General features: G+C 48.2%; 1 protein-coding gene across 1 annotated transcript in view; it reads right to left on the bottom strand.

Moving 5' to 3' along the window:
* Positions 1-26099, bottom strand: part of Svop (SV2 related protein) — a 40792-nt gene that overhangs the window by 1629 nt on the left and 13064 nt on the right. The window contains exons 3-15 of the mRNA XM_090320326.1: positions 24264-24349; positions 23502-23600; positions 22403-22474; positions 19779-19903; positions 12890-12953; positions 12455-12580; positions 10416-10544; positions 8655-8728; positions 5310-5386; positions 3794-3901; positions 2331-2442; positions 923-1004; positions 386-475 (exon numbers count right to left, since the gene is read on the bottom strand). Of these exons, the coding sequence (XP_090176452.1) occupies positions 386-475; positions 923-1004; positions 2331-2442; positions 3794-3901; positions 5310-5386; positions 8655-8728; positions 10416-10544; positions 12455-12580; positions 12890-12953; positions 19779-19903; positions 22403-22474; positions 23502-23600; positions 24264-24349 (1244 nt within the window). The remainder of the gene's footprint in view (positions 1-385; positions 476-922; positions 1005-2330; positions 2443-3793; positions 3902-5309; positions 5387-8654; positions 8729-10415; positions 10545-12454; positions 12581-12889; positions 12954-19778; positions 19904-22402; positions 22475-23501; positions 23601-24263; positions 24350-26099) is intronic.

Genomic DNA, 26099 nt, shown 5'->3' with positions numbered 1-26099 from the left:
GGTTATCGCTTTTGGTGGGTCATGGGGCTTGAACTCTGGGCCTGGGAGCTGTCCCTGAGCTCTTCAGCTTAAGGCTACCACCCTACCCCTGGAGCCACAGCCCCACTCCCCCTTTCTAGTGATTAATTGGAGATAAGAGTCTCATGGTCTTTAGTGCCCAGGCTGGCTTTGAATCTCGATCTTCAGATCTCAGCCTCCCGAGTAGCTAGGATTACAGGTGTGAGCCACCACACCCTGTCTGAGCATGTATTTTATCTCGGGTATGGACCATTTCTTCCTCCCTGAGGGTGAGTTGTTTGGTGAAAACAAGATAATAGAGATGCACACAAAGGGCTGGCCAGAAGCCCTGCTTGGAGTTCCGGTTTGGGGCCTGGGAAGCTCCTACCTGTGCGATGAACGGAGTGATGAGAGCCCCCACTCTTGCCATGCCACTGCAGGTACCCAGGCCCAGCGCCCGTGTCGCCGTGGGGTACACCTACAACAGCAGCCACATGTGGACAAGGCCAGAGCCCCAATGTTCCTCCCCACCTCAGCTCAGGGCTGAGGGTCCCCCAACTTCCACAGACCTGAAGCCAGGGAATATCAAGTGTCACTCTCCCCATTTAGGGGAGGCAGACTGGAGTGATGGTCATAAGAAATTCAATGAGGCACAGTGTGGATCACAGCTCAGGCCAGCATAAAGCAAGACTCTACCTTGACTATAACGCGTGTGGAAAAGTGCTGGAGGCACGGCTCAAGCGGTAGGACACCTGCCTGGTAAGCACAAGGTCCTGAGTTCAATCCCCAGGTCCACCAAAACATGACAAAATAAGCTGAGAGAAGGAAAGCCTGCCTTTGATCCCAGAAACCCAGGCTTTGGGGTGTTTGTGGGGATTCCATGTCTCCCCACTATGCTACAGCTATGCCCAGACTCCTCTCCTACCTCAGGCGTGTAAACATAGGCTGCTTGGAAGCCTCCAGAAATAAACGCTCTTGCAATGAAGAGTAACAGAGTCAGCACATTTCTAGAGAAGGAAAAGGAAAGAACACCAAGAAAACCGGATGAGTGGGGTTTGGCCTTTTTTTTTTTTCTTCGTTTGTGTTTATTTCAACAAAATCCCTTCCTTTTCCTGGAAGAGTTTACACCTTAGAAGTTGGTAAAGGTACCAGGCACTGGTGGCTCAGACCTATAATCCTGGCTACTCAGGAGGCTGAGATCTGAGAATCACGGTTTGAAGCCAGCCTGGGCAGGAAAGTCCATGAGACTCTTAGAAGCACTAATAAACTACCAGAAGTGGAACCATGGCTCAAATGGTAGAGTATTACCCTTGGGCAAAAGAAACTCAGGAATAGTATTTCAGACCCTGAGTTCAAGCCCCAAGACTGGCACAAAAAAAAGAAAAGAAAATGATGGGGCTGGGAGTTTGGCCTAGTGGTTAAAGTGCTTGCCTAGCATGCACAAAGACCCGGGTGCTGGGTATGGTGGCTCAGGCCTGTAATCCTAGCTACTCAGAAGGCTGAGATCTGAGGATCAAGGTTCAAAGCCAGCCCGGGCACTAGAGTCCTTGAGACTCTTTTTTTTTTTGCCAGTCCTGGCCTTGAGCTCAGGGCCTGAGCACTGTCCTTGGACTTTCTCAAGGCTAGAGCTCTACCACTTGAGCCTCAGCACCACTTCCGGCTTTTTTCTATGTATGTGGTACCAAGGAATCGAACTCAGGTCTTTGTGCATGCTAGGCAAGCACTTTAACCACTAGGCCAAACTCCCAGCCCCTCCTTGAGACTCTTATCTCCAATTAACCACCAGAAAACCAGTAGTGGTGCTGGGCTCAAGGGGTAGAGCAGTAGCCTTGAGCTGAAGAGCTCAGGAACAGCGCCCAGACCCAGAGTTCAACAAGCGCTGTCTTCCCCTGTGACATGCCCATGTCACGTGCTCTCTTTCTCTGCCAGTTTTTCCTTTTCTAAGAAACTTTCCTATCCCCCCCTGACACCTTTTTTTAATGGGATGTGGAGGGAGGCAAAGCCCTGACCAATTCTATCTGCAGAGGCTCTTGGAAGTTGGAAAAATGGAGAATGATCCGAAACAGGATTGCAAAATGGGGTCTAGTGAAGACCCAACAAATGTTAACACATTCAGAAAATGTCACAGCTATCAGGATAATCTCATGAAAAGCCTAAACTGGAGGTGACTGGATGGAACCTGGAGGCGAAGTGACCTTTTGTGTCACCCCTGCTTGACTCCCATGGAGGCCCCAACCTTGAGCCTGAGCCTTCTGGATGGTTGGGAGGTAGCCTTGAGTCTCACTCCGGTAAAGGGCTGGTGCTAAGCGCTGGCAGGCCCTCGGATTACCCACCTTCCCACACAGATGAACAGCAGGAGGCCACAGAAGGAGAAGACGACAAAGCACAGAGCCATGGTCTTCTTTCGACCCAGGCGGTCGATGATCCACAGCGTCACAAAGACACCTGCAGGACAGGGGTTCCCATGATGCCACCCTGCTCTCCCATGATGCCACCCTGCTCTCCATGCCCTGTGTCTCCCCCTCCCATTGGACCAGACTCTGTGGCTATTTTCCAGTATGACAGGAACTACAAGAAAAGTGTGACCAATGTCAGTTCTTAGACTACACAGGTTGAGAGAGGATGATCTTTGTCTTTTGTCAGCCTTTCCTCTCTTTCTCTCTCTCTCTCCCTGGCTGTTCTTGGGTATTGTTTGTCTGGATGGAAAAGATGACCTAGCAAGGACCTGCAATGACCTCTGACCAGTAACTGGTGTGGACACAAGGCCCACCTCCACTAATCCTTGAGCTTTTAGCTCTTCAGCCTTCTTTCTTTTGTTTTTTTTTTCTTTTTTTTCACCTTTCTGGTAATATTATTCATTTATTTATTTTAAGAAGTTGTACCAAAAAAAGAGAAGTTGTACAAAGAAGATTCAATTCAACAAATCATATTAGGAGTATAATGTTTGGGGTTTTTTGTTGTTGTTGTTATGTTTATGGGAACTCAGGGCCTGGGTGCTAACCCTGAGCCTCTTTGTGCTCAAGGCTAATGTTCTACCACTTGACCACAGCACTGCTTCCAGTTTCTGAATGATTAATTGGAAATAATAAATCTACATGGGGACTTTTCTGCCTGGGCTGGTTTCGAACAATGATCCTCAGATCTCAGCCTCCAGAGTAGCTAGGATTTCAGGCCTGAGCCATCATGCAGTCCTCACCAGCGCTGCTCTAAGGCCCCTATGAGCAAAATATACATACGTGTGTGTGTGTGTGTGTGTACTATCCAGGCTCAGCTGTTTCATCATTGTAAATGCACTCATATGCTCAGGCTGTGTTGTGAGACTATAACATGGCTATTATCCACCCAGGCTTCTTATTCATTGTCCATGTAGAAATTGGGGCGTGGAGAAACTGACACCAAGGTACTATTTTTTTTTTTTTTTGCCAGTCCTATGGCTTGAACTCAGGGCTTGGTTGCTATCCCTGAGCCTCTTTGTACTCAAGGCTAGTGCTCTACCACCGGAACGACAACACCACTTCCAGCTTTTTCTGTGTATATGGCACTGAGGAATCAAACCCAGGGCTTTGTGCATACTAGGCAAGCACTCTACCACGAGGCCACACTGCCAGCCCAAGGCACTTTTCTTTTAGCAGTAGGTAACTATTTGCTAGGGTTGTCTTCATGCCTCCAACCCGGGAATCTTCTCTGGTCTCTAAACATGCATGGGCACTAAGCGGCTTGATAGCTTCCAAGAAGGATAAATGTGGAATCCTAGCACCTTAGGAGGAGGCTGAGATCTGAGGCTGGCCGGTCTCACCTGGGAACTCGGAGAGGGTCGTCCACAGCAGGTCCATGTAGTCCTCCTCAGTGAGGTACTCACAGGCCAGGCTGCATTTTGCTTCCACTGCCTTCTTCCGACTGGAAACTAGGGGAGGGGGAAGAGGGAGGAAGAATTGTGTGCAGTGTTAAATCACACATCTACCCTGATCCAGAAAACCAGCACAGCTCTGATGTGTTTTCTTCCTCCTCCTCCTCCTCTCCTCCTTCTTCTTCTTCTTCTTCTTCTTCTTCTTCTTCTTCTTCTTCTTCTTCTTCTTCTTCTTCTTCTCCTCCTCCTCCTCCTCCTCCTCCTCCTCCTCCTCCTTCTCATTATTATTATTATTATTTTGGTGCTGGTATTGGGGCTGGAACTCAGGGCCTAAAGGCTATCCCTCAGCTTTTCTGCTCAAGGCTGGCACTTTGCCATTTGGGCCACATCTCTATTTTCAGGTTTGTTTTTTGGGGGTTGATAATTAAAGATAAGAATCTCATAGACCTTTCTGCTTCACATTATGACCTTGACATCTTAGCCTCCTGAGTAGCTAGGATGACGGGCATGAGCCGCCAGGCCCAGATCTCCTAATTCGTATTCTAACAAACCTTCACCACTACAATTGGCACATACAATTGCTGGTTTGCTTCGAAATTCACCTTCCTGTCTCAAGCAGCAACATTGAACATAGTTACTATCTGGCCCCTGAAAGAGCTTTCTTATCTCCCACTGGCTCTTCTGCTTAGCACAAACACTTCCACTTGTGGCAGGATGGATGGATGGATGGATGGATGGATACATACATACATACATACATACATTCATAGATGAGGCGACAGCCTGGGTAGGAGAGTCCATGGGACTCTTTTGTTTTTTGTTTTTTTTTTTTTGGCCCCTTTCTCTTTCTGGCCCCGCTCGCTCCGGCCCGGCTAGGCCCCCTTTCTAGCTCCGGCCCCGCTCGCTCCGGCCCGGCCAGCTCTCGCTTGCTCCTGGCTCTGCTCGCTCCGGCCCCTTCTCGCTCCGGCCCCGCTCGCTCCGGCCACCACTCGGTTGGGCTCTGTTCACTTTAGCTCGCTTCTTTCGCTCTCTGTCGCCGTCGCAGTCTTGTCTCTGCCACTTTTCCGGTTTGGTTGTGTATGTGGGATACCGAGGAATCGAACCCGGGTCTTTGTGCATGCTAGGCAAGCACTTTAACCGCTAGGCCAAACTCCCGGGCCCCCAGAGTCCATGGGACTCTTATCTCCAATTAATCATGAACACAAAAAGGTTCAGGGACAGTGCCCAAGCCCCAAGCTGAAACCCCAGTACCAGCTCCAAAAAAGAAAAGAATAAAACAAAACTGGGCTGAGAGACAAAAGTTGGGAAGCTGCGGGGCTCCCTCCCCGCAACTCCTAATTCAGGGACAGGCCCCATCATGACAAGGTCATCCAATGTCATGGAAGCCATGGATCGGGGCCAGTCAGGCCGGCCTGGGCAGCGCAGTGCGCCCGTGTGGGGTGGGAGGAGGTGGGGAGATACTCACTGCCACAGACATCCCCGGCCTGGAAGAGCTCAGTGGTGAGCAGCACTAACCCATAGTAAGAAAACGCATTGGAAAACCTGCCAGGAACAAAGAAGAGCAAGGAGGAGATGGAGAGAGAGAACCACATCAGAGCGGCCCACACACCCCCCGTCACCCCTTGGTCCCCCAGGCCCTGCACCTGGCACCCTGGGGACCAGTCTTTGGACCAAGCTGGATCTCTGGAGCTTTGCTGGGGGTCTTGAGCAGGAAGTTGGCAGGCACCCAGAATCAAGGTGTGAGGAGGGGAAGTGCTCCCTTCTCCTTAGGAGACCAGAAGCCACAGTCCATTCCACACACCCCTTCACAAGGCTGCTTACCTAACTAATGGGGGGGGCAGGATTTGGGGGCCAGGGGTTGAGATCTGAGGATTCCAGTTTGAAGCCAATCCAGGCAGACAAATCAGAGACTTTTTGTTTGTTTGTTTTTGGTTTGTTGTAAGGCTTGAACTCAGGGCCTGGGCACTGGGCACTGTCCTTTGAGCCACAGCTCCACTTCCAGTTTTCTGGTGGTTTATTGGAGATAAGAATCTCACCAGGACTCTTTTGTCCAGGCTGGCTCAGAACCTCCATCCTCAAATCTCAGCCTCCTGAGTAGCTGCACACACACACACACACACACACACACACACACACACACACACACGGAGTATTTGTTTCTCTGAGGACCAAAATTTTGGAAGCAAACAGACTGTGCCATCTGTCAGGGCTTCTGGATCAACCTGGTGAACCTGGACATGTGTGGAGAATTTCTGGGCGCAGTGACACCCCTTGTTCATCTCTGATTGGCCCTGGGACTGGAATGTTGGAGTGTACTGCACCACTCTGTGCCTAGGCCCACAGCTATGTGGAAATCTATTTGAAATCAAAAGTCAAAGTGAATCCATTTTCTTGGGGTTGTTATGAATTGTGCTAGCAAATTCAGTAATTTCCATAATGTACAAAAAATATTTCAAAACTGTAGTAGTGTTGGCCCAAGTAAATTATTTCTCTCAAAGGTAAGCTTTTTCACTTCCTCTTCTTCTACTTCTCCTTCTTCTCCTTTTCCTTCTTCTTCTTTTTTGTGAGTCCTGGGGCTTGAACTTAGAGCCTGGGCACTCCCTGAGCCTCTTTATGCTCAAGGCTATTGCTATACCACTTAAGCCATAGTGCTACTTCCAGCCCTTTCTGAGTACTTTATTGGAGATAAAATCTTACAGACATTTATTTTTTGTCAGTCATGGGACTTGAACTCTGGGTTTGGGCACTGTCCCTGAGCTCTTCAGTTCAAGGCTACCACCCTACTCCTTGAGCCACAGCGCCACTTCCAGTTTTCTGGTAGTTAATTGGAGCTAAGAGTCTCACAGACTTTAGTACCTGGGATGGCTTTGAACCATGATCCTCAAATCTCAGCCTCCTGAATAGCTAGGATTACAGGCATGAGCCACCTAGCTCAGCTCTCACAGACTTTTCTGCCCCAGCTGGCTTTAAACGGCAATCCTTATATCTCAGCCTCCTGAGCAGCTAGGTTTACAGGTGTGAGCCACTGGCACCCAGCAAAGATAGGCATTCTTAACTCTGTCCCCTCTTAAAAACCCAACGGACATGGTGGCTCATACCTATAATACCAGATACTCAGGAGGCTGAGATCTGAGGATCACAGTTCAAAGCCAGCCCAGGCACTAAAGTCCATGAGACTCTCCAATTAACCTCTAGAAAACCAGATATGGCACTGTGGCTCCAGGGGTAGGGTGGTAGCCTTGAGCTGAAGAGTTCAGGGACAGTGCCCTGGCCCAGGGTTTAAGTCCCATGACCAACAAAAACAAACAAACAAAAAACCCACAACGGTTTCCATCTCTGTATGGGGCTCTAAGCAGGTGTTTAATGAATGGTGGTGGGTTGCTTAGTGCCCAGGCAGTGCCCGGATGGAGCTGGAGCTGGATTCTCTGTATTAGCAAAGCTGTTCTCACCTCTTCTCTGTAATTGACCCCCTGGGGCTACTCCCTATAAATTAGCACCCTCAGCTCCAAGGTGAATAGGAAAATTGAGACTAGGATAAAAAAAGAACACAAAGCCAGGCTGATTTTCTTACAGTCTTGATGCTCTGCACGCATGATTTGGTAGAAAGAGAGTTGGGAGAATGGCTGGGATTTGATTTGTTGTAAAGATGACAACAATTGCTCCCTGCAAGCACCTTCCCTTCCCCAGTCCTCCGCTACAGCATTGTTGAAAAAAATGGAACAATATCAGAATGGAAGTTCCAAGAATGGCCAGGTGTGCTAGGTGAGTCTTTAAACTATGTGTGGGTTGTAGGTGAGATTCAAGGTGACAATGAGACCACATAAATATTAAACCCTTATTATGGGAAAGAAATCCCTTTTAAGTTTCCTTTTCACCTGTTCTGATTATAGCCCAGTATCCATTTTATGCTATTGAATTTGTAACCCCTTCCTCTCTGTGTCCGTCCCTCTCTTTGTCTCACTCTGTCTCTCATAATCACAGAGGTTGGTTGTTTTGGCAAACTGTTGGTGTGGCTATGTTTTACTGGAAGATATTATTTTATTTGGGGGTATGGGGGGGAATACTAGTCCTGGGACTTGAACTCAGGGCCTGGGTGCTGTCTCTGAGGTTTTGTGCTCATGGCTAGTATTCTATTACTTGGGCTATATCTCCACTTCTGGCTCCTTGGTATTTACTTGGAGATAAGAGTCACACTCTCTGGCCTGAGCTGACTTCGAACTGTGATCCTCAGAAGACATTTGAGAAGCTAGGATTACAGGTGTGAGCCACAGATGCCCGGCTCTACTAGAAGCTCTTTTATGTGTGGTCTGCAATTCAATGTTTTCCTTTAAAGCAAAGATACACATTTTCCTTTCAAAAGATATAAATCTAAGCCAGGCAGCCATGACTCATGCCTGTAATCCTAGCTACTCCTAAGGCTGAGATCTGAGGATAGAGATATAAAAGTCGATGCAGATAGAAAAGTCTGTGAGACTCTAATTTCCAGCTACCTAGCAAGAAACTCAAAATGGAGCTGTGGTTCAAGTGGTAGAAAATCGTCCTTGAAAAAGCCAAGGGCGAATGAGGGGCATTTAAGTTCAAGCCCCAGTACTAAATAAAGAAATAATCTAAATACAAATCAAGTTGAAGAAGAAGTTTACAAAGCTGGTAGAGACTTCCACAAAAACCAGAGGATGACTTCAAGCTACCGGAATTAGTACATACGCTCAGGACAGATGACAAAAACCCAGAGCGGTGGGCCTGGGTGGAGGTGGGATGGGGAGGTGGGGGGGGCGGGGAGGTGTGGGGAGAGGGAGAAAGCCTGTCTTACCATATGAACCACAACAGCAAGGTTGTCCATCTGAAATGCGGAGTGAAAAGGTCCCTCATTTTGCCTCGGTCTTCCTATCTCGAGACAAAATTGCACTATTAGTTCTCTCCTCCAGAGGTGTGGTGGCCTATCCACCATCAGAACAAGAAGCCAGGCCTCGAAGCCCTTGCAGCTGGAGGTGCCCCCCTCCCCCCCTACCCTGCCCTGCAAAGGTCCAAGGGCCTTGGTTTCCAAGAATGGGGACATCCCACCCCCTCCAGCCTGAGCCTGGAGTTTAAGATCCACCCTGAACCCCAGCTCCCACCTCCACAAGCCTCTTGGGGATCCCATAGCCCCCCCCACACACATATACAGCCAACTCTAGGTCAAAGTCAACAATCAATGAGCCATAAAGCCAATCCACTACCGGCCATTTGCCAAAAGATTGATTAGCTGGGCCAGGAGTTTGGCCTAGTGGTTAAAGTGCTTGCCTAGCATGCATGAAGACCCGGGTTCGATTCCTCAGTACCACATATATAGAAAAAAGCTGGAAGTGGTGCTGAGGCTCAAGTGGTAGAGCTTTAGCCTTGAGAAAGTCCAAGGACAGTGCTCAGGTCCTGAGCTCAAGCCCAGGACTGGCAAAAAAAAAAAAAAAGATTGATTAGCTAACTTACTTATTTGCAAGTTCTGCATAATTGCTAGCCATGTGTCAGTACTAAAGAACTTTTTCAAACCTTAGCCTTATCATGTTTTACAGACATACATTTTTCTATAACTATGATGATAGTCTTCTCAGACACATTGAATAAGTACATTCTTCCTAATAGAGATGTTTAGATGTGCTAAAAATGGGGAAAAGATCACAGGTGGTTTAGTCACGAAGAAAAATACCTTTTCATTTTTGGGTGGTTTGGGGACGTTGTACATGCTAGACAGTCTATTTAACCCGCCCCCCAAACTTTATTTATTTATTTGTTGGATATAGTCTCATAATCTTTGCCTTGAGTCAGCCTCAAATCTCACTCTTTCTACCTCTACAATCCTCCTACCCCTGTCCCCATTTAACTGGGATTTCAGCATGCCCAGTCTCATTAACTTTCCCTCATGCTGGCCTCAGACCTTGACCCTCCAAATTCCTATCTCTAAGGTCGCTGGAATCACAAGCCTGTGTCTACATGGCCTTTGACCTGTTTTTCATCGGTTTGTTTTTTGTTTAGCTGACCTCCAACTCCTGATCTTCCCTACCTCTGACTTTCCAAAGGCCAGAATGACAGGGATGCGCCCAGGCCAGTTTACTTTCTAATGTGGTACAGTCCAGTGTTCGTGCATCCATCACATTTGCCAGATTTGATCAACAACGCAGGGTAAACCCCGGAGTAGAAGCAGGTATGGCACTCACTTGCGGATGCCATATTTCTCTCTTACTGGCTAAATCCTTCTGGTAGCATTTTCAGAAGTCAGTGGTGGAAATACAAAGCCAAGTTGCCAATCCCCCTTTGCAGGTCCTGCCCACTGCACCCCATCCACTTCTGGCTCTCACAGGCACACGTACGGAGCTTATGCAAGCTGCCCACATATGTACCCTGGCCTGCATGTGTGTGGCTAGATGCACCCTGGCCTGTGTGCACGCATGGGTACATGTGCCCAAGGAGATGCGCGTGCATGTGTGTGTGTGTGTGTGTGTGTGTGTGTGTGTGTGTGTGTGTGTGTGTGTGTAGATGCAGCCTGGCTGTGTGTATGTGTGAGCACACAGCTCCTCTACTGATGGGCAGAGATACTGACCTGCCTGGAGACGACAAGCTTCCCCAGGGGCATGGGGGCACCATTTTCCGTCGCTATCCTCTTCAAGGTGGCAATCGCTTTTTCCTGGTTTCCGGACAGCACATCATACCTTGCACTCTCTGGGAGCCACTGAGGAGGACAGGAGACATGAGTGTGGTTGCTTAGGGTGGCACAGAATAAACTGATTTATGAGGAGGGTCTCAGGGTGGGAACTCCAGGGACATGGGGGGCAAATGCTGTCCTTCCTATTCTGTTCTGAGTTCATTTTTCCATTTTCATCATGTCTTCCCCTGTACAGTGGCAGAATGGAAGACCCTAGGCTTGTTGACAGGATTGCCTGATTATTATTAATGTCACCGTATCCATCACAATGATTCGATGCTGCTTTCAGAGATTTAGGCAAGGATTAAATTGAAAGGACTTTAACCCTATCAAAAAAGTCTCATCCCAGAGAAATTCTCCCCCACTTGAGCCTCATTTCCTACCCAACCTTCAAGTCCAAGTGGGAATCCCAAGTCCAAAGGACTGGGGAAATCCACTCCCTCCAAACAAAACAACAATGAGCTGTGAACTATATATCTGGGAGTAGCTGAGAAAAGAATGGACCTGGGACCAAAAAAAATCTGGATCAGATTAAATGTGTGTGTGTGTGTGTGTGTGTGTGTGTGTGCATGCTCTCTTTTGCTTTTTGCTTTTCCTTCATGCCCTTTGACAAGTTAGCCTCTTGGCCTGTTTCCTTCTCAGCGACACTGGGAGGTGGCAGACATGATCAATGCCTACCAAAGTTTATGCTTCCTTTACCAAAGTACAAAATTGCCCTCGGCTATGGGCTGCTAGCCAAGGACTACATTTCCCAGCTTCCCTTGCAGCTAAGTGGGGCCATGAGACTTGCTGCCACCAATGGCATGGAAGCAGGCTGTGTCTGGCTGAGATATTGATAGGCAGGAGTGTAATAGTCTCTATTTTCCTTTCCCAGGCAGTAACCTGCACACAGAAAACTCCAAGGACCCAAAGGATAGCCATAAGTTGGAAAGAAAACCTGAACACAGAATCCTACTTATCCTGCTGGTGAGAAATAAAATTATGTGTTAAAATACTAAGTGTGTGGCTTTATCTGTTATAAGAACTGGTATGGCTGGGTGCTTCAGTGGCTCACACCTGTAATCCTAGCTACTCAGGAGGTTGAGAGCTGAGGACTGAGGTTCGAAGCCAGCCCAGACAGGAGAATCCATGGGACTCCTATTTCCAGTTAAATAACAAAAAGCCAGAAGTGGCTCTGTGGCTGAAGTAGAGTGCCAACCTTGAACATAAAAGTGAAGGGACAGTTGGCTCAGGACCTGAGTTCAGGCCTTAAGGCTGACACACAGACACACACAAAATATCGAAAAAACACGCATCGTTCTAAATAACACAGAGGCTTCATGCCCTTCCCGTTGGCATAATGGCCATTGGAAAGTTCAGAGCTTGCTGAACTGTTAAGCTCAGTAAATACGAATGCCTGTTGTCCTCATTAGGAATTTTTGCAATGTTTTTCAGATGTGAGAACCATCCGTTTAGAATCTTATTTAGAGCTTCACTCGCTGCAAAGTGCTTCGTGCACATATTTTACACTTGAACTGATGCATGCATGGAATAGTTTCCCTGTGGGGTGTGGTTTAGGTGAGGCAAAGAGAGAGAGTATTTGAGCTCATGCCTGAAGTCCACTGTTGAATCATCTATCCTGTATCTATCCCTCTGTTTTACTCAAGTCGGTTTGAATTAGGTTTCTGTCACTTGCAACCCATGAGCCCTAACGAATCCAACACGGTTGCATTAAGCACACATCTTGCAACAATGGGGTCACTATTTGCCCCACCTCCAGTTCTCTCTCATCTAAAGCATCCATCTGGAGGGGAAAGAAATCAAAGATTTCGTGTTTCATTTTCTGATGAAAAGAAATAATCTGAAGAGGAGGCTCTGATTCCTTCTACGCCCTTCCCACCAAAATAGAGGACAGAGAAGTGCCAGGAAGGGGAAGCAGTGGCTCAAAGGATACCTACGAAGCACAGAACAGCAAAGAGGAGGAGCGGGACAGCCGAGAGAATCAGCAGCCAACGCCAGCCCAGACTGGGCATCACAAACACAGCCAGGGCGACCTCAAACACTGTCCCGATGGCCCAGAAGACCTGCGCAGAAGAAGAGGGGTCAGTGCTGAGGGCTGGGGAAATGTGGTCCATACAGTGAGCAATTTGGGGGGGGGGGGAAGTATCAGATGAGAAAGGGGTCACTGGAGTTGGCAAAAGGCAGAGTGTCTGCGCTTTTCCTATGACTTGTACAATGGTCTGATTGGCCCGTGGTGCTGTCCATCTCCCCAGGGTCCCGCCCACACCAGCTCCTATTTGCCTGAAGTCTATTTTTCTTCAGCGGGTCCTATAGCTCAGGACTCTGACCAGCACCTCTCCATCCTCTAGAGGCCTAGCCACCATCCTCCTCACCTCGATCAGCAAAATACACTTGGCTCTGGATTTCATGGGAAGAAACTCAGCATACAACGTCACTCTGGGCAGACAAGGGGATAGAGAGAGGCTGTATAAATAAACATGCTAATATAAAAATTAGTAAATACATGGGCCAGGAGTTTGGCCTACTGGTAGAGTGCTTGCCAGGCATGCACGAAGACCCAGGTCCAATTCCTTGGTGCCACATACATAGAAAAAGCCAGAAATGGTGTTGAGGTTCAAGTGGTAGAGCACTAACCTTGAGGCAAGCCCACCAATAGTATTCAGGCCCTGAGGTCAAGCCCCAGGCCTGGCAAAAAGAAAATTAGTAAATACAGATTTTGTTGTTGTCATTGTCTGTCATGGAGTTTGAAACTCAAGGCCTAGGCACTGTCCTTGAGCTTTTCTTTTCTTTCTTTCTTTCCTTCCTTCTTTCTTTTCTCTTTTCTTTTTTGGTGGGTCATGAGGCTTGAACTCTGGGCCTGGGTGGTGATCCTGAACTCTTCAGCTCAAGGCTATCACCCTACCCTCAAGCCAAGCCCCACTTTAATTGGAGGTAAAAGTCTCAGGTTATTTTGTGCCTGAGTTGGCTTTGAACCTTGATCCTCAGAGCTCAGCCTCCTGAATAGCTAGGATTACAGGCATGAGCCACCGTGCCAGGCTCCCTGAGCTTTTCGGTTCAATGTTAGTGCTCTACCACTTTGAGTCACCGTTCCACTTCTGGTTTGCTGGTAGCTAAATGGAGATAAGATTCTCAGACTTTCCTGCCTTGACTGGTTTTGAACCATGATCCTCAGATCTCAGCTTCTTGAGTAGCTAGGATTATAGGTATAAGCCACCAGCATCCAACAGTAAATATGTTTTTTGCCAGTCCTGGGGCTTGAACTCAGGGCCTAAGCACTGTCCTTGGGCTTTCCTCAAGTTTAGCGCTCTACGACTTGAGCCACAGTACCACTTCCGGCTTTTCTGTGTATTTGGAAGAAATCGAATCCGGGTCTTCATGCATGCTAGGCAAGCACTCTACCACTAGGCCAAACTCCCGGCCCCAATAAATACATTTTTTTAAAGTACATAATGGGATGTTAAGAATAACTTTCAGAAGCCAGGCACCAGTGGCCCGTGATTGTAATCCTAGCTACGCAGAAAACTGAGATCTGAGAATGATGGATTGAAGCCAGCCCAGCCAGGAAAGTCCATAAGATTCTTATTTACAAGTGACCACCAAACAAGCTGAAAGTGGAGCTGTGGCTCAAGTGGTAGAGTGCTAGCCTTGAGCAAAAGGAGCTCAGAGACAGTGCTCAAAATTCAAGCCCTAGAACCAGCAAAACAAAAACATAAAAATTTTCTACCATTGACAGCCCCCACCCATACTCTATGCTGTTACTCAGCCTAATGACAATCAGGTCTCGATACTGCAGACCTACTGTGCGTGCCAGGATGCTATTTCAGAGTTTCACATTGTCTGATAGCATTTACAGGCAATGAGACAGGTGATTATAATTTCTACTGTATGTCTGTGTCTGTGTAAGCAGACATAGCTTTAAGCCCCATATCTACATCTATGCCAGAAAAGCTGCTCTTGCCCAGGACTGTATATTTAATAAGTTACAGACATAGAATCAACTCTCAGGCAGGGAATTTGGCCTAGTGGTTGAGTGTTTGCCTAGCATGCACAAAGACCCAGGTTCAATTCCTCAGTACCACATACAGAGAAAAAAAACTGGAAATGGTGCTGTGGCTCAAGTGGTTGAGCTCTAGTCTTGAGAAAAACCCAAGGATAGTGCTCAGGCACCTTGAATTCAACACCCAGGACTGGGGGGAAAAAAAGCAACTCTCAAATAATGCTTCCCTATTTGGATATGTCAAAGCAATAAACAAACAAACAAATCTTTAAGTTCAGCCTTTTGTTTTTGTGCAATTTCCTGAGGAGGGCTCTCTAAATAGAATGTGAGTCAGAGGCTGTGTTTTAAGACTGTTGATAGAGACTCCACAAGAAATTGCTCTGATTTCTAGTCCTTTTGGTATCTTTCTTCCCAAACCTCAAGCAATCTCTCTGTCTAGACACCGAGACTCGGGAGCAAATTGGAGAGATTTTTGTTGTTTTTGTCAGTGCTGTTTGTCAGTCCTGGGGCTTGAACTCTGGGCTTGAGCATTGTCCCTGAGCTCTTCAGCTCAAGACTACCATCCTCCCTCTTGAGCCATAGCACCACTTCCAGATTTCTGGTGGTTAATTGGAGATAAGAGTCTCCTGGACTTTATTGCCCAGGCTGGCTTTGAACCTCAATCCTCAGATCCTCAGGTCTGAGTAGGTACGATTACAGGAGTGAGCTACTGTACCTGGCTTGGAGAGATTTTTAATACCTCCTGTGCATGACTTCTTTGAGATTTGATTCCATTTTTCTGGCATTGTGGTTATATTATTTCTTTTTAAAATTAATAATATTAAAATGAGAGGCATGTGACCTTTTGCCTCATAAAACAAAGGTCAACTACTCACAGTACAAAAAAAAAGTCATTAATGTATTCTAAGGACAAAGTTATTCCCATCCTCAGAGGTCAACTTTTTTATAACCCAGGACGTGTTGGTACCTGCTCCTACTTTATTGCCATTTATTTTGGTTAGGAAATGGGGACCTGAGTGCGTGGTCATTGCTGAGCGATTGAGGGAAGCATCAGTACAGAGCAGGAAGTGATCCTCACTCTGTCCCATGATTTCCGCTCATGCCCCACAGCCACAGCCATCAGCAGTGGTCTTTACAAGGTTATCACTGAGCCATAACCCGGTGGCAGCCTTCTGCCTCCATCTCCAGAGAAGCTGGCATTACAAGAGTCAGCCACATGTCTGGCTTCTCCAACTGCAATCTTTTTTTTTGCCAGTCCTGGGCTTGAGCTCAGGGCCTGAGCACTGTCCTTGGGCTTTTCTCAAGGCTAGCACTCTGCCACTTGAGCAACAGCACCACTTCCAGCCTTTTTCTATGTATGTGGTACCGAGGAATCGAACCCTGGTCTTCGTGCATGCTAGGCAGGCACTCTACCACTAGGCCAAACTCCCAGCCCTTAACTGCAGTCTTCTTAACAGTGTAATGATACTCCTGATTATGAGAGCACCATTTAATTCCCCGTCCCCCTAATATTTTCAGGTTTTGCTTTTTACTCCCAGCAGTGTGGGTGGAGGTATCTGAACTTTGGGGCTTATATTCTTCTACCACTTGGCCATACTCATGGCCCTTTTGGTTTAGCTTTATTTTTCAAATAGTCTCTCTCTCTCTCTCTCTCTCTCTCTCTCTCTCTCTCTCTCTCTCTCTCTCTCTCTCTCTCTCTCCCCCCCCCCTCCTCTCTCCCTTGGGCCTGCCTAGAATTGCGATCCACGTAGCTCAACTTCCCATCTAGCCGGGATTACAGGTATGCATCACCATACTAGACCTGGACCCCTTAGGTTATTTTTCAATGTCTTGCTTTTGCCACCTAGGCCACGCCCACAAAACCTCTCCCCTGCCAATGTTGGGCCCACATTCTCGGCTGTTATTTTTAGCCACTCATTCTGAAAACAAGCTGCTTGATTTCCATCCAAAGCAATGGTGATGATTAACAATCAGGCGGATGAATAAAGGAATGAGCAATAATGAAATTAGCCATGCCCAGAAGCAGCTGAATCTAGAATAAATAAATTGCCTGGCAGATAAGCATGTGTTTACAGTACAGGGCAATTGCAGAATAGCATTTGGTTCATGTGCTTGGAAAGAAATGACCCGTGGCTTCCACTTGTCATTTCTTGTGGATCTGTTGGGGTAGAAGGTGTGATGTGGGTGAAAACCAGTTTCAGATACTGGTCTTGTCTAGAACACACAAACAAAGATGAGTTCCTGAGCCAATCGGGGCCAGGTCTCACTTCCACTTCCTAGTGGAAGTGTGGTTTCAATGGTAGAACACCAGCCCTGAGTGGGAAGAGCTTCAGTGGAAAGCTACCTAGGGCACTAATTTCTTTCATTACTTATTTGGGCTTGGTGGATTAAACCCAGGGCTTTAGGACTGCTAAGTGCACTCTAGAACTGACCCACACAGGTACTTATCTTCAGGAGGAGCAAGCACCCAAGAGAGGGAAATGACATCACCTGCTCGGCTGGTTCACATGGTGCCCTCTGCTGGAAGGAAAAAGCTGCCTGTTTCGGTCAGGTCTGTGAGTGGAAGCTTTTTACTGGTTCCAAGGTTAGACTGCAGAAGGCTTTGCTGTCTCCGATCCCTGGCTGTCCATCAAGAGGCCCATGGGGCAGAGATGAGTTGGACCTCATGGCCTTGCTGGGTTCACCATTCCTGATCTCACCCCTTGGGTGATGGACAACTTAGAAAGGACCACCCAGCTCTCCGGGTGCAGAACTGGCAGCTAAAGAAGTCATGGTTTTCAGCCATGATAGTTGTGATGGTTTGTCACAAGGCAAAAAGCTGACCCTGCACTTTACCCTGTGGCTGACTGACCCCTCAGCACTCAACCTCGAAGCCCTGAGTGCCAGCTCCCGAGCTGATCCATGGAAATAGCTGGATTGTAGTGGACGCTGTCACTATTAAATTCTATTCTTGTTTTTGTCACCAGTGTGGATTCCTTAACACTAGGGAGAAAGGAAGGGACATAGCGCGTGAGGGATGCAGGCAGGCAGAGGAATGGGCTCTCTGTCAACAACATGATTTGTATATATTTATGCCCAAATCACAGCAACTTCTATGTAAGGTTCAAGTGTGTCCCTCAGGACCTTGCACTGAGAAGTCTTCAGAGGGTGGAATTAACTCAGTTCTATGTCTAGAAGTGGGACCTTTGGAGAGACGGTTAGAGTTAGATAAGGCCCCCGTAGTGGGAGCTCTCCATGTTGGAACCCTGGTAAGTTTAGAAAAAGAATAGGAGAGCTGGGTGTGGTGGCTCATGACTATAATCCTAGCTACTTAGGAGGCTGAGATCTGAGGATTGCAGTTCAAAGTCACCCAGGCACTAAAGACTGTGAGACCATTATCTCCAATTAACCACTAGAAAACTGGAAATGAGGCTATGGCTCAAGAGGTAGTAGCCTTGAGCTAAAGAGCTCAGGGACAACGCCTAGGCCCAGAGTCCAAGCCCCACAACTGCCCCCCCCCAAAAAAAAGAAAGAAAGAAAGAAAAAGAAGAGGAGAAACTGGGTGCTCCAGTCTGTAATTAACCACTTACAAGGCAGAGATCAGAGGATCAAGATTTAAGCTTAGTGAGGGCAAAATAAATAAAAGCTCCTAAGATTCCATCTCAATTAATTACATATGTTACATATGTGCACACACATACACTATACAATACACACACACACACACACACACACACACACACACACACACACACACACACCCAGAAGTGGAGTTGTGGCTCAAGTGGTAGAACACTAACCTTGAGCAAAAAAGGTTCAGGGACAGCCCCCAGACCCCAAATTCAAACCTCAGGATCAGCAAAAATAAAAATTTAAAAATAAATCAACCTTTCTTGGCAACAGAAAACAGACTAATACAGTTACAAAGACTTCTAGCTATAATTGAGTTTTTGTAAAGCTACACAGAACAATCTTATTCAGACGGTGCAGGAAGCAGCCATGATTGGGTAAAGCTAGTCTAAATGAATGAGAATGCTTCATTGCACTTAATTGCATAAAATATCTCCAACTAAGTGCCTCCCAATAACGAACTTTAGGGAGTCATTTTTATAACTAATAAGAATGTTGTCTAATTAAGACATAATTGTTTTCTGTAAAGTGCTAAGGAGCTGGGAGTCTCTGGAGTGGCTAAATATTTCTTCTGTAATTTTGAATGCCGTTTGTGTTTGCCCTACTCACAGATAAAAGAGCTGGGTCATGGAGTCACAAAGGGACTGGGTTTGGAGAGTCAAGCAATGTTGAAATCTTAGCTTCACTGGGTCCCATGGCTCATGCCTGTAATCCTAGCTACTCAGGAGACTAAAATCTAAGACTCAAGGTTCAAAGCCAGTCTGAGCAGGAAAGTCTGTGAGACTCTTAGCTTCAATAAGCCAGCAAAATTCCATAATTAGTGCTGTAGCTCAAGAGGTCACTGTTATGACCTGTGTGTTCATGGTGACCCTGCTCTCATAGTTCATGTAATTTCTAATGCACCCCCGTGGAACCACCCTTGTGCCCCCCAAACCATTAGGACAGCCACATCCCCTAGTAACCACAGAACATTCTGTAGAAACCCAAAGAACCTCCTTCAGGTCCCTTTTTCTTCTCTTCTTCTTCTTCTTCTTCTTCTTCTTCTTCTTCTTCTTCTTCTTCTTCCTCCTCCTCCTCCTCCTCCTCCTCCTCCTCCTCCTCCTCCTCCTCCTTCTTCTTCTTCTTCTTCTTCTTCTTCTTCTTCTTCTTTCTCTCTCTCTCCTTCTCTCTCTCTCTCTCTCTCTCTCTCTCTCTCTCTCTCTCTCTCTCTCTCTCTCTCTCTCTCTCTCTCTCTTTCTCTCTCTCTCTCTCTCTGTCATGACCTGGGCACTGTCCCTAAACTCCTTGGCTCAAGGCTAGAGCTCTACCACTTTGGGCCATAGCACTTCTGGCTTTCTCTCTCTCTCTCTCTCTCTCTCTCTCTCTCTCTCTCTCTCTCTCTCTCTCTCTCTCTCTCTCTCCATTGGAGATAAGAGTCTCATGGACTTTCCTGACCCGGGCTGGCTTTTAATTGAGATCCTCATATCTTAGCTTCTTTAATAGATAGGATGACAGGCATGAACACCAGTGCCGAATTTGGTCTGCGCTGTTTTTGAACTTGTGTAAAGGGAAGGTTGACCAGTTGCCTGCGTGTGTGCATGCGTGCGTGCGTGCGTGCGTGCGTGCCTCTCTACCTACTTGCCTGGCCAGATGGTGAGAGTGAGCCATTTACTTACGACTGGGGAACTCCTCCAATCCCAAAGCCCACCAGGGCTCGAAGCACCAGGATCCAGCTGTACACAGGTGCAAATGCACTGAGAACACCATAGTAGAGGGTCCAGAGGACGCTGATCTTCAGCCCCTGAAGGAAGAGAGACCCCGGTCACAGGCTCCTCCAGGGGCCCTGCACCATCTAATCTGCCTGTAGGGACTGGCAGAGAGGTTTTCTAATGGCAGCCTGCTCCCTGCTGCCTGAGGTGTGGCTGGAATCCAGGTGACCGTAGGAGCTCTGCCATATGGGTGTGCAGGGGAGGGGGGGGGACGTGGCAGGGGGGTGGCACCAGCATCTTGTCAGGGTGGAATGTAGCCAGCTGGCCGGAAGAGTGGTGGGAAACGCATGGGCAGCTCCCCCTTCCCCCAAGTCCTCCCTGTTGGAGATGCATGGACATCTCAACCAATCGGCTGCATTCTGTGGGAGAATTCATTCTACCTCCAAGGTCACAGTGAAGGTCATGCACAAGCTCTAGAGGCAGGCGTGCCTGCATCTTAACACCACTTAATACTACGTCAGTGGGTTCCAGATGGGCTTGGCAAGTGCTGGGAATAACCACGGATATATGGAACTCTTTCTCAATGCCAAGAACTTTTGGGCAAGACCATTTCCTCTTTGGAATAGCCCCCGAGAAAGGCTGTTTTCTCTCATTTTCAGATGAGCACACTGAGACACAAGGCAGAGATCTGCAAGGGAGAAGCTGGGACTCAAACTGGCCTGCCTCAAAGCCCATGCTCTCTCCAGGCAAAGGCAAAGCAGCTCACTGGCCAGTAGGAGTGACTTTCAGGAAGGTACCAGAAGTGGACTGGGCAGTCCCCGGTGATGAAAAAGAGGGTATGAGATGAGCTCTCTGAAATACTGTAATTTGACTTCATAGTATATTTACACCACTTTGTCAATCCTACTGGTAATTTTAGCCTGGGTTCTTCCTTCTCTGAATGGGAGGTGTATCCTGTGTACTGGAGGTCCCGGGGAGAGTCCTCAATTTCTACCATTGAGGGGCCAGGAGCACCTTTTTTTCCTAGTGTCACAACTCAAAACATATCTAGGTATGGCCGAACAACCTCCTCTTCTTTCTTCTATAAGATGGAAAGTGTGGCCACATCCCACAGGAGTCAAGTCTTTCCTAAAAATGCAGCTACAGCTGCGCACTGGTGGCTCATGCCCATAATCTTAGCTACTCAAGAGGCTGAGCTCTGAGGATCATGGTTCAAGGCCAGCCCAGACAGGAAAGTTTAGGACTAGCAAAAAACCAAACATACCACACACACACACACACTCCTACAAGTCTTCTTAGAATGCAAGTTCTCATTGTTTTCCTAGGCACTCTCCTGGGCACACAGAGATGAACTACTGCCCTTGGTGGCAGAATACTCAAATTTGTCCCGGGATCATCAGAGCCCTTGGCTGTGAGTAAACTGAAAACATTCATCAGTAGAGTCAGCTGCTGGTATGAGAGGTACAGTAAGCAGCAGCCTGGAAGTCTTATTTTGGATCTGTGATGAATTAGGTACTGCATCAGGCCTCTGACCATTGTAGAGAACAAGACGGTGTGCAGCAATCACTCCACACTGTAGGCCTTGGGCCTGGGGCAGGCATCACTAATCTATCACAGCACTGTTCCACAGAGGTTTTTCTGGCTCTTGAAATCCATGTTTCTACTTGTTACAGTTGGGAACTCTTGTGTCCCTTTTAAAAGACTCCTATGTTGTTCCATAGCTGGTGGCACTATTTGGAGGAGGTTCTGGAAACTTTAATGAGATCTAGCTGGAGCCATGGAGGAGGGGGGAGCATGGCTTTAGAACTCATCTCCTATCCTGTTCCTTCTTCATTTCTGGTTTTCTGGTGGTCAAAAGGAGATCGTCTTACACTTTCCTGCCCAGGCTGGCTTTGAACTATGATTCTTAAATCTCAGGCTAGGATTACAGGCGTGAGCCACCAGCACCCAGCTCTTTTTTTTTTTTTTTTTTTTTTTGAGCCAGGACTGTACTTAACTCAGGGCCTCATACTTTCTCTTGGCTTTCTTATTCAAGACTGGTACTGTACCACTTTAACTACATCCCCACTTCCAGCCTTTTGCTGATTAATTTGAGATAGAGTGTCTCAGATGTGTCTGCCTGGGATGTCTTTGATCCTCGATCATCAGATTTCAGCCTCTGAAATAGCTAGAGTACTAGGCCTGACACATTGGCACCAGGCTCTTTCCCTACTTTTCAACTCAGGGACTCTTCATATGAACCATGCTGGCCTCCAATTCTCGACTCTCCTGCCTTTGCCTTTGGAGTGCTGGTATTTCAGGTGTGTGGTGGTGACTTGGCAGTGATCCCAGAAGGGGAGTGGGAAGGCATCCAGGCAGGGGAAGGAAGCAGATACAAGCCATCCACGGCCACAGGCCAGAGCATGGCAGCCCTGCATCTCACCCGGCTGACCTGACACCATTCTGCCATCCTCCAGGTGCCCTGGGAAGGTGCAAGGATGTCCAGGGGACTCCAGCTGGCCCAGACTCTGAGATGCCCGTCCTTGGGTGGGTGGGGCGGGGCACTGAGGAGGGACACAGGGCGCATGTGCATCGGGAAGGGGTTGCCTTACTGTTTTCCTGCCGTACTGGTCTGAGATGTTGCCCCAGAGCGTGGAGCTGGACATCATGCCTACGAAGACCACCTGGGGACACAAAGAGAGAGACGTGACATCACACCGTCCACCAGTGATGTCACGCCCAGGAGTGATATTTGTGACTCATACATGGACCCTGGTTTTATGATTTGGGTTTATGGTTTTGATTTGGGTTTGGGTGGTGCCAGGGTTTGAACTCAAAGCCTCTGACTTGCTTGGCTTGCTGGCCCAAGGTTTCTAGCTATGGAGGTGTTTGCTGGCTACTTGAAGATAGGATCCTATGGACTTTTTCCTGTCTGGACTGCCTTCTAAACTTAATCCTTTGAATTACAGGCATAAACTGCTAAGCCTAGGTTCAAGGTTACACTTCCAGGGGCTGGGTCCCTAAGCCAAGTGACCTTATTGCTGACCTCAGCTGTGAGGCCCAGACAAAGGCACTCAGGCTAATCCCAAACAGTCATCATCATCAACAACCACCACCATAATAATACCTGAATTTACTCCTGGTTAACAACTACTATCTCTGCTACTAGTCAGGCTGTGTGATCTTGAGGGAGTGCCTCAATCTCTCTGTGCCTGGCTTTCTTCAGTCCTGAGGGTAGCAGGGATTACGAGGCATGTTGTAAACGAGGCCATGCCTTTCAGGAGCTCACTAAGTGTTGGCTGTGGTGTGATCTTCACACTGGCCTGGCTGCTCCCCTGCCTTTCAGAAAGCCCATCCCCTAACAAAAGCAGAGGTCTCTGCCCTCCCCTCTTCTAGCCCCTGAGTCCAGACAGCAGCACTGAGTATCATGTCTCAGCTCCTGCAAGTGCCAGGCTCTGTTCTGGCTTTAGTTCTCAAGCCACCTCTCGGTGAGAGGTGCCAGTGGGCCTGTTGAGGGGTGAGGAGGGTCCCTGCAGGTGGGGGTCCACCTTGGATATCTGGGGGCCCCCACAACTGGACCTCTGGGTGAGGCACAGTGTGCTGTGAACAAGCCAGGAGATGGGGGGAGATTACAGGAAGTCCTGTCCTGAGGGCCATCCTGCAGACCACTCAGGGGACTAGAAGTGGACGCCACCACTCCGGCTGCCTTACCGAGGTCAGCAGTGCCACCTGCCAGCTGGGAAGCTGCCACTCGCAGTGCAGCTGTGGCGCCAGGACACTGAGGATCATCATCTCCATGGCATCCGCCATCTGCAGGGGGAAGGAGGTGAGTGAGGCCTTGAGTTCAAATCCCAGGACCACCCTGTACTGGGGACGGCCAGGCAGGCGCCCTCCAGTGGTTGAAGCCCTGTTCTACCATGTAGGGTCCACAGAGAAAGGCAACATTTTCTGTTTTTCTTGTGTTTAACACTAGCAAGGCTGGGAATGTGGCTTAGTGGTAGAGTGCTTGCCAAGCATGCCTGAAGCCCTGGGTTTGATTCCTCAGTACCACATAAGCAGAAAATGCTGGAAATGGCGCTGTGGCTTAAGTGGTGGAGTCCTAGCCTTGAGCAAAGGAAGCTCAGGGACAGTGTCCAGGCCCTGAGTTCAAGCCTCAAGACTAATAAACAAGATAAAACAAGACCTCCAAAACAACAGACTGGAGAGAGAAATGAGAGATAGGGAGCCGTGGGTGATTCATTTGGAAAAATAGTTCAAATGCCTCCTCACACCAGTGAACAGAGGTCAACTTCAGCTGGTGTGCTGCCATGTTCCGAGCAAGGGCTGGCAGAGATAAAATGTCCTTTGTGGAGGTGGTATGGGGAGGGGTTAAACCCTGGAATCTTGCATGGAGACCCATTTGAGCAGCATGAAGGACCCCCGGGAGACATATATGAGGCCACTGCCCCCCACTCACTCCCCCTAAATACTTGCCCAGGCCAAGCCAGTGAGGACAGACAGCTTCCACTGGAACTTTCCAAATCCAATAGCTTCCACCGCATCTTCCACCATGAAGGTATCTGGGAAGGAGAGGGGGAGGGGAAGCAGGACCAGGGCACTTCCCTAACATTGTCTGGGCCGAGTCTGGCAGAGTATCTCTCAACAGGAAGTGCTTAAATGAATTATCACACACACACACACCCCAACGTGATGAAATACAAGCCAACTGTGAAGAATGTGCCAGCACACATAGTGGCTCACACCCGTAATCCCAGCTACTTGGGAGACTAAGATTGGAAAGATCATAATTGGAGGCCAACCCAAATAAAATGTATGCAAGAGCACATCTCAAGGGGAAGCAGGTGGCCGCAGTGACACACTCCTCTCACTCCAGCTAGGTTGCGAAGGTAAAAAGCTAGGCTTGCTCTCTCTCTCTCTCTCTCTCTCTCTCTCTCTCTCTCTCTCTCTCTCTCTCTCTCTCTCTCTCTCTCTCTTTCTCTCTCTCTATATATGTATGTATATATAATATAATATACATATATATATGCTTTTGTTCTATTTTTGTTGTCTTCAGATAGGAGGAGGGGGGAAATGAGACATTTGCCCCTTTATAATTTATTTCTTGCACGTGTTTTGTGGGGGCACGTGTAGCGCTGGGCTGGAGCGTGGCGCTCTGTGCTCCCCAGGGAAGTGCTGGACGGCTGAGCTATGCTGACAGCCCCCAGGTGCTTGAAGTGAGAGGCCTCACATTCACTCAGCTTGCTTATGTGGCTGGTGCTTTACCACCTGAGCCATGCCTCCTGGTCCAGCTTTGTGCTAGTTATTTGAGAGAGGGGGGAAATCTCTTGAAATTTTTTGTTCCAGGCTGGCTTTGAACCACAATCCTTGAATTGCTTGGGTTGTAGACCTCCTTTCTTGATGCTTTCCTTCAAAGCAGAACTCCACCTCCTGAGACAGTGGGGTATCCCCACAGCATTGCTCAGTGGGTAGCGTGGGGACAGGCACCCAAAGAGGGCCCCCTGGGACAAAGTCGGTGTGTGCATGTGCGTGCATGAGCAAGCGCTGGCACGGGTGTGAGTACAACGCTCTTCTTCCTGCTTCTGGAAATTTCTGTAATGTCTGAGTGTACTTCAAAGAAATGTCTTCCCCTCGGGCTCAGGTAAAAAGATGACTTATGCTGTAGGAGGCATGAGGAAGAAAGTGCCACGGCACCGTTGTGTGAGGTGTGCTGGACTGATCACAGGAGCAGCTGGACAGACAAACATGTGCAATGTGTGAAGTCTGGAGTGTAGATTACCACCATCACCTCACCACCACCATCACCACCACCACCATCATAATCACCATCACCACCATCACCATCACCATCACCACCATCAGCACCATCATCTCCACAACCATCACCATCACCATCATCATCACCTCACCACCACCACCACCACCACCATCATCATCACCATCACCACCATCATCACCATCACCACCACCACCACCACCACCATCACCACCACCACCATCATAATCACCACCACCACCACCACCACCACCATCACCACCACCACCATCATAATCACCATCACCACCATCATCACCATCACCACCATCACCATCACCATCACCACCATCAGCACCATCATCTCCACAACCATCACCATCACCATCATCATCACCTCACCACCACCACCACCACCACCATCATCATCACCATCACCACCATCACCATCACCACCATCAGCACCATCATCTCCACAACCATCACCATCATCACCACCATCACCTCACCATCACCACCACCACCACCATCTCCATCACCACCACCATCACCATCAG

The sequence above is a fragment of the Megascapheus bottae genome, chromosome 28 (genome assembly GCF_031878675.1).
Source record: "Megascapheus bottae isolate mThoBot1 chromosome 28, mThoBot2.hap1, whole genome shotgun sequence".
Classification (NCBI taxonomy): Eukaryota; Metazoa; Chordata; class Mammalia; order Rodentia; family Geomyidae; genus Megascapheus; species Megascapheus bottae.
Note: the sequence above shows the minus strand (reverse complement) of the source record. Positions and strands in the feature narration are given on the sequence as shown.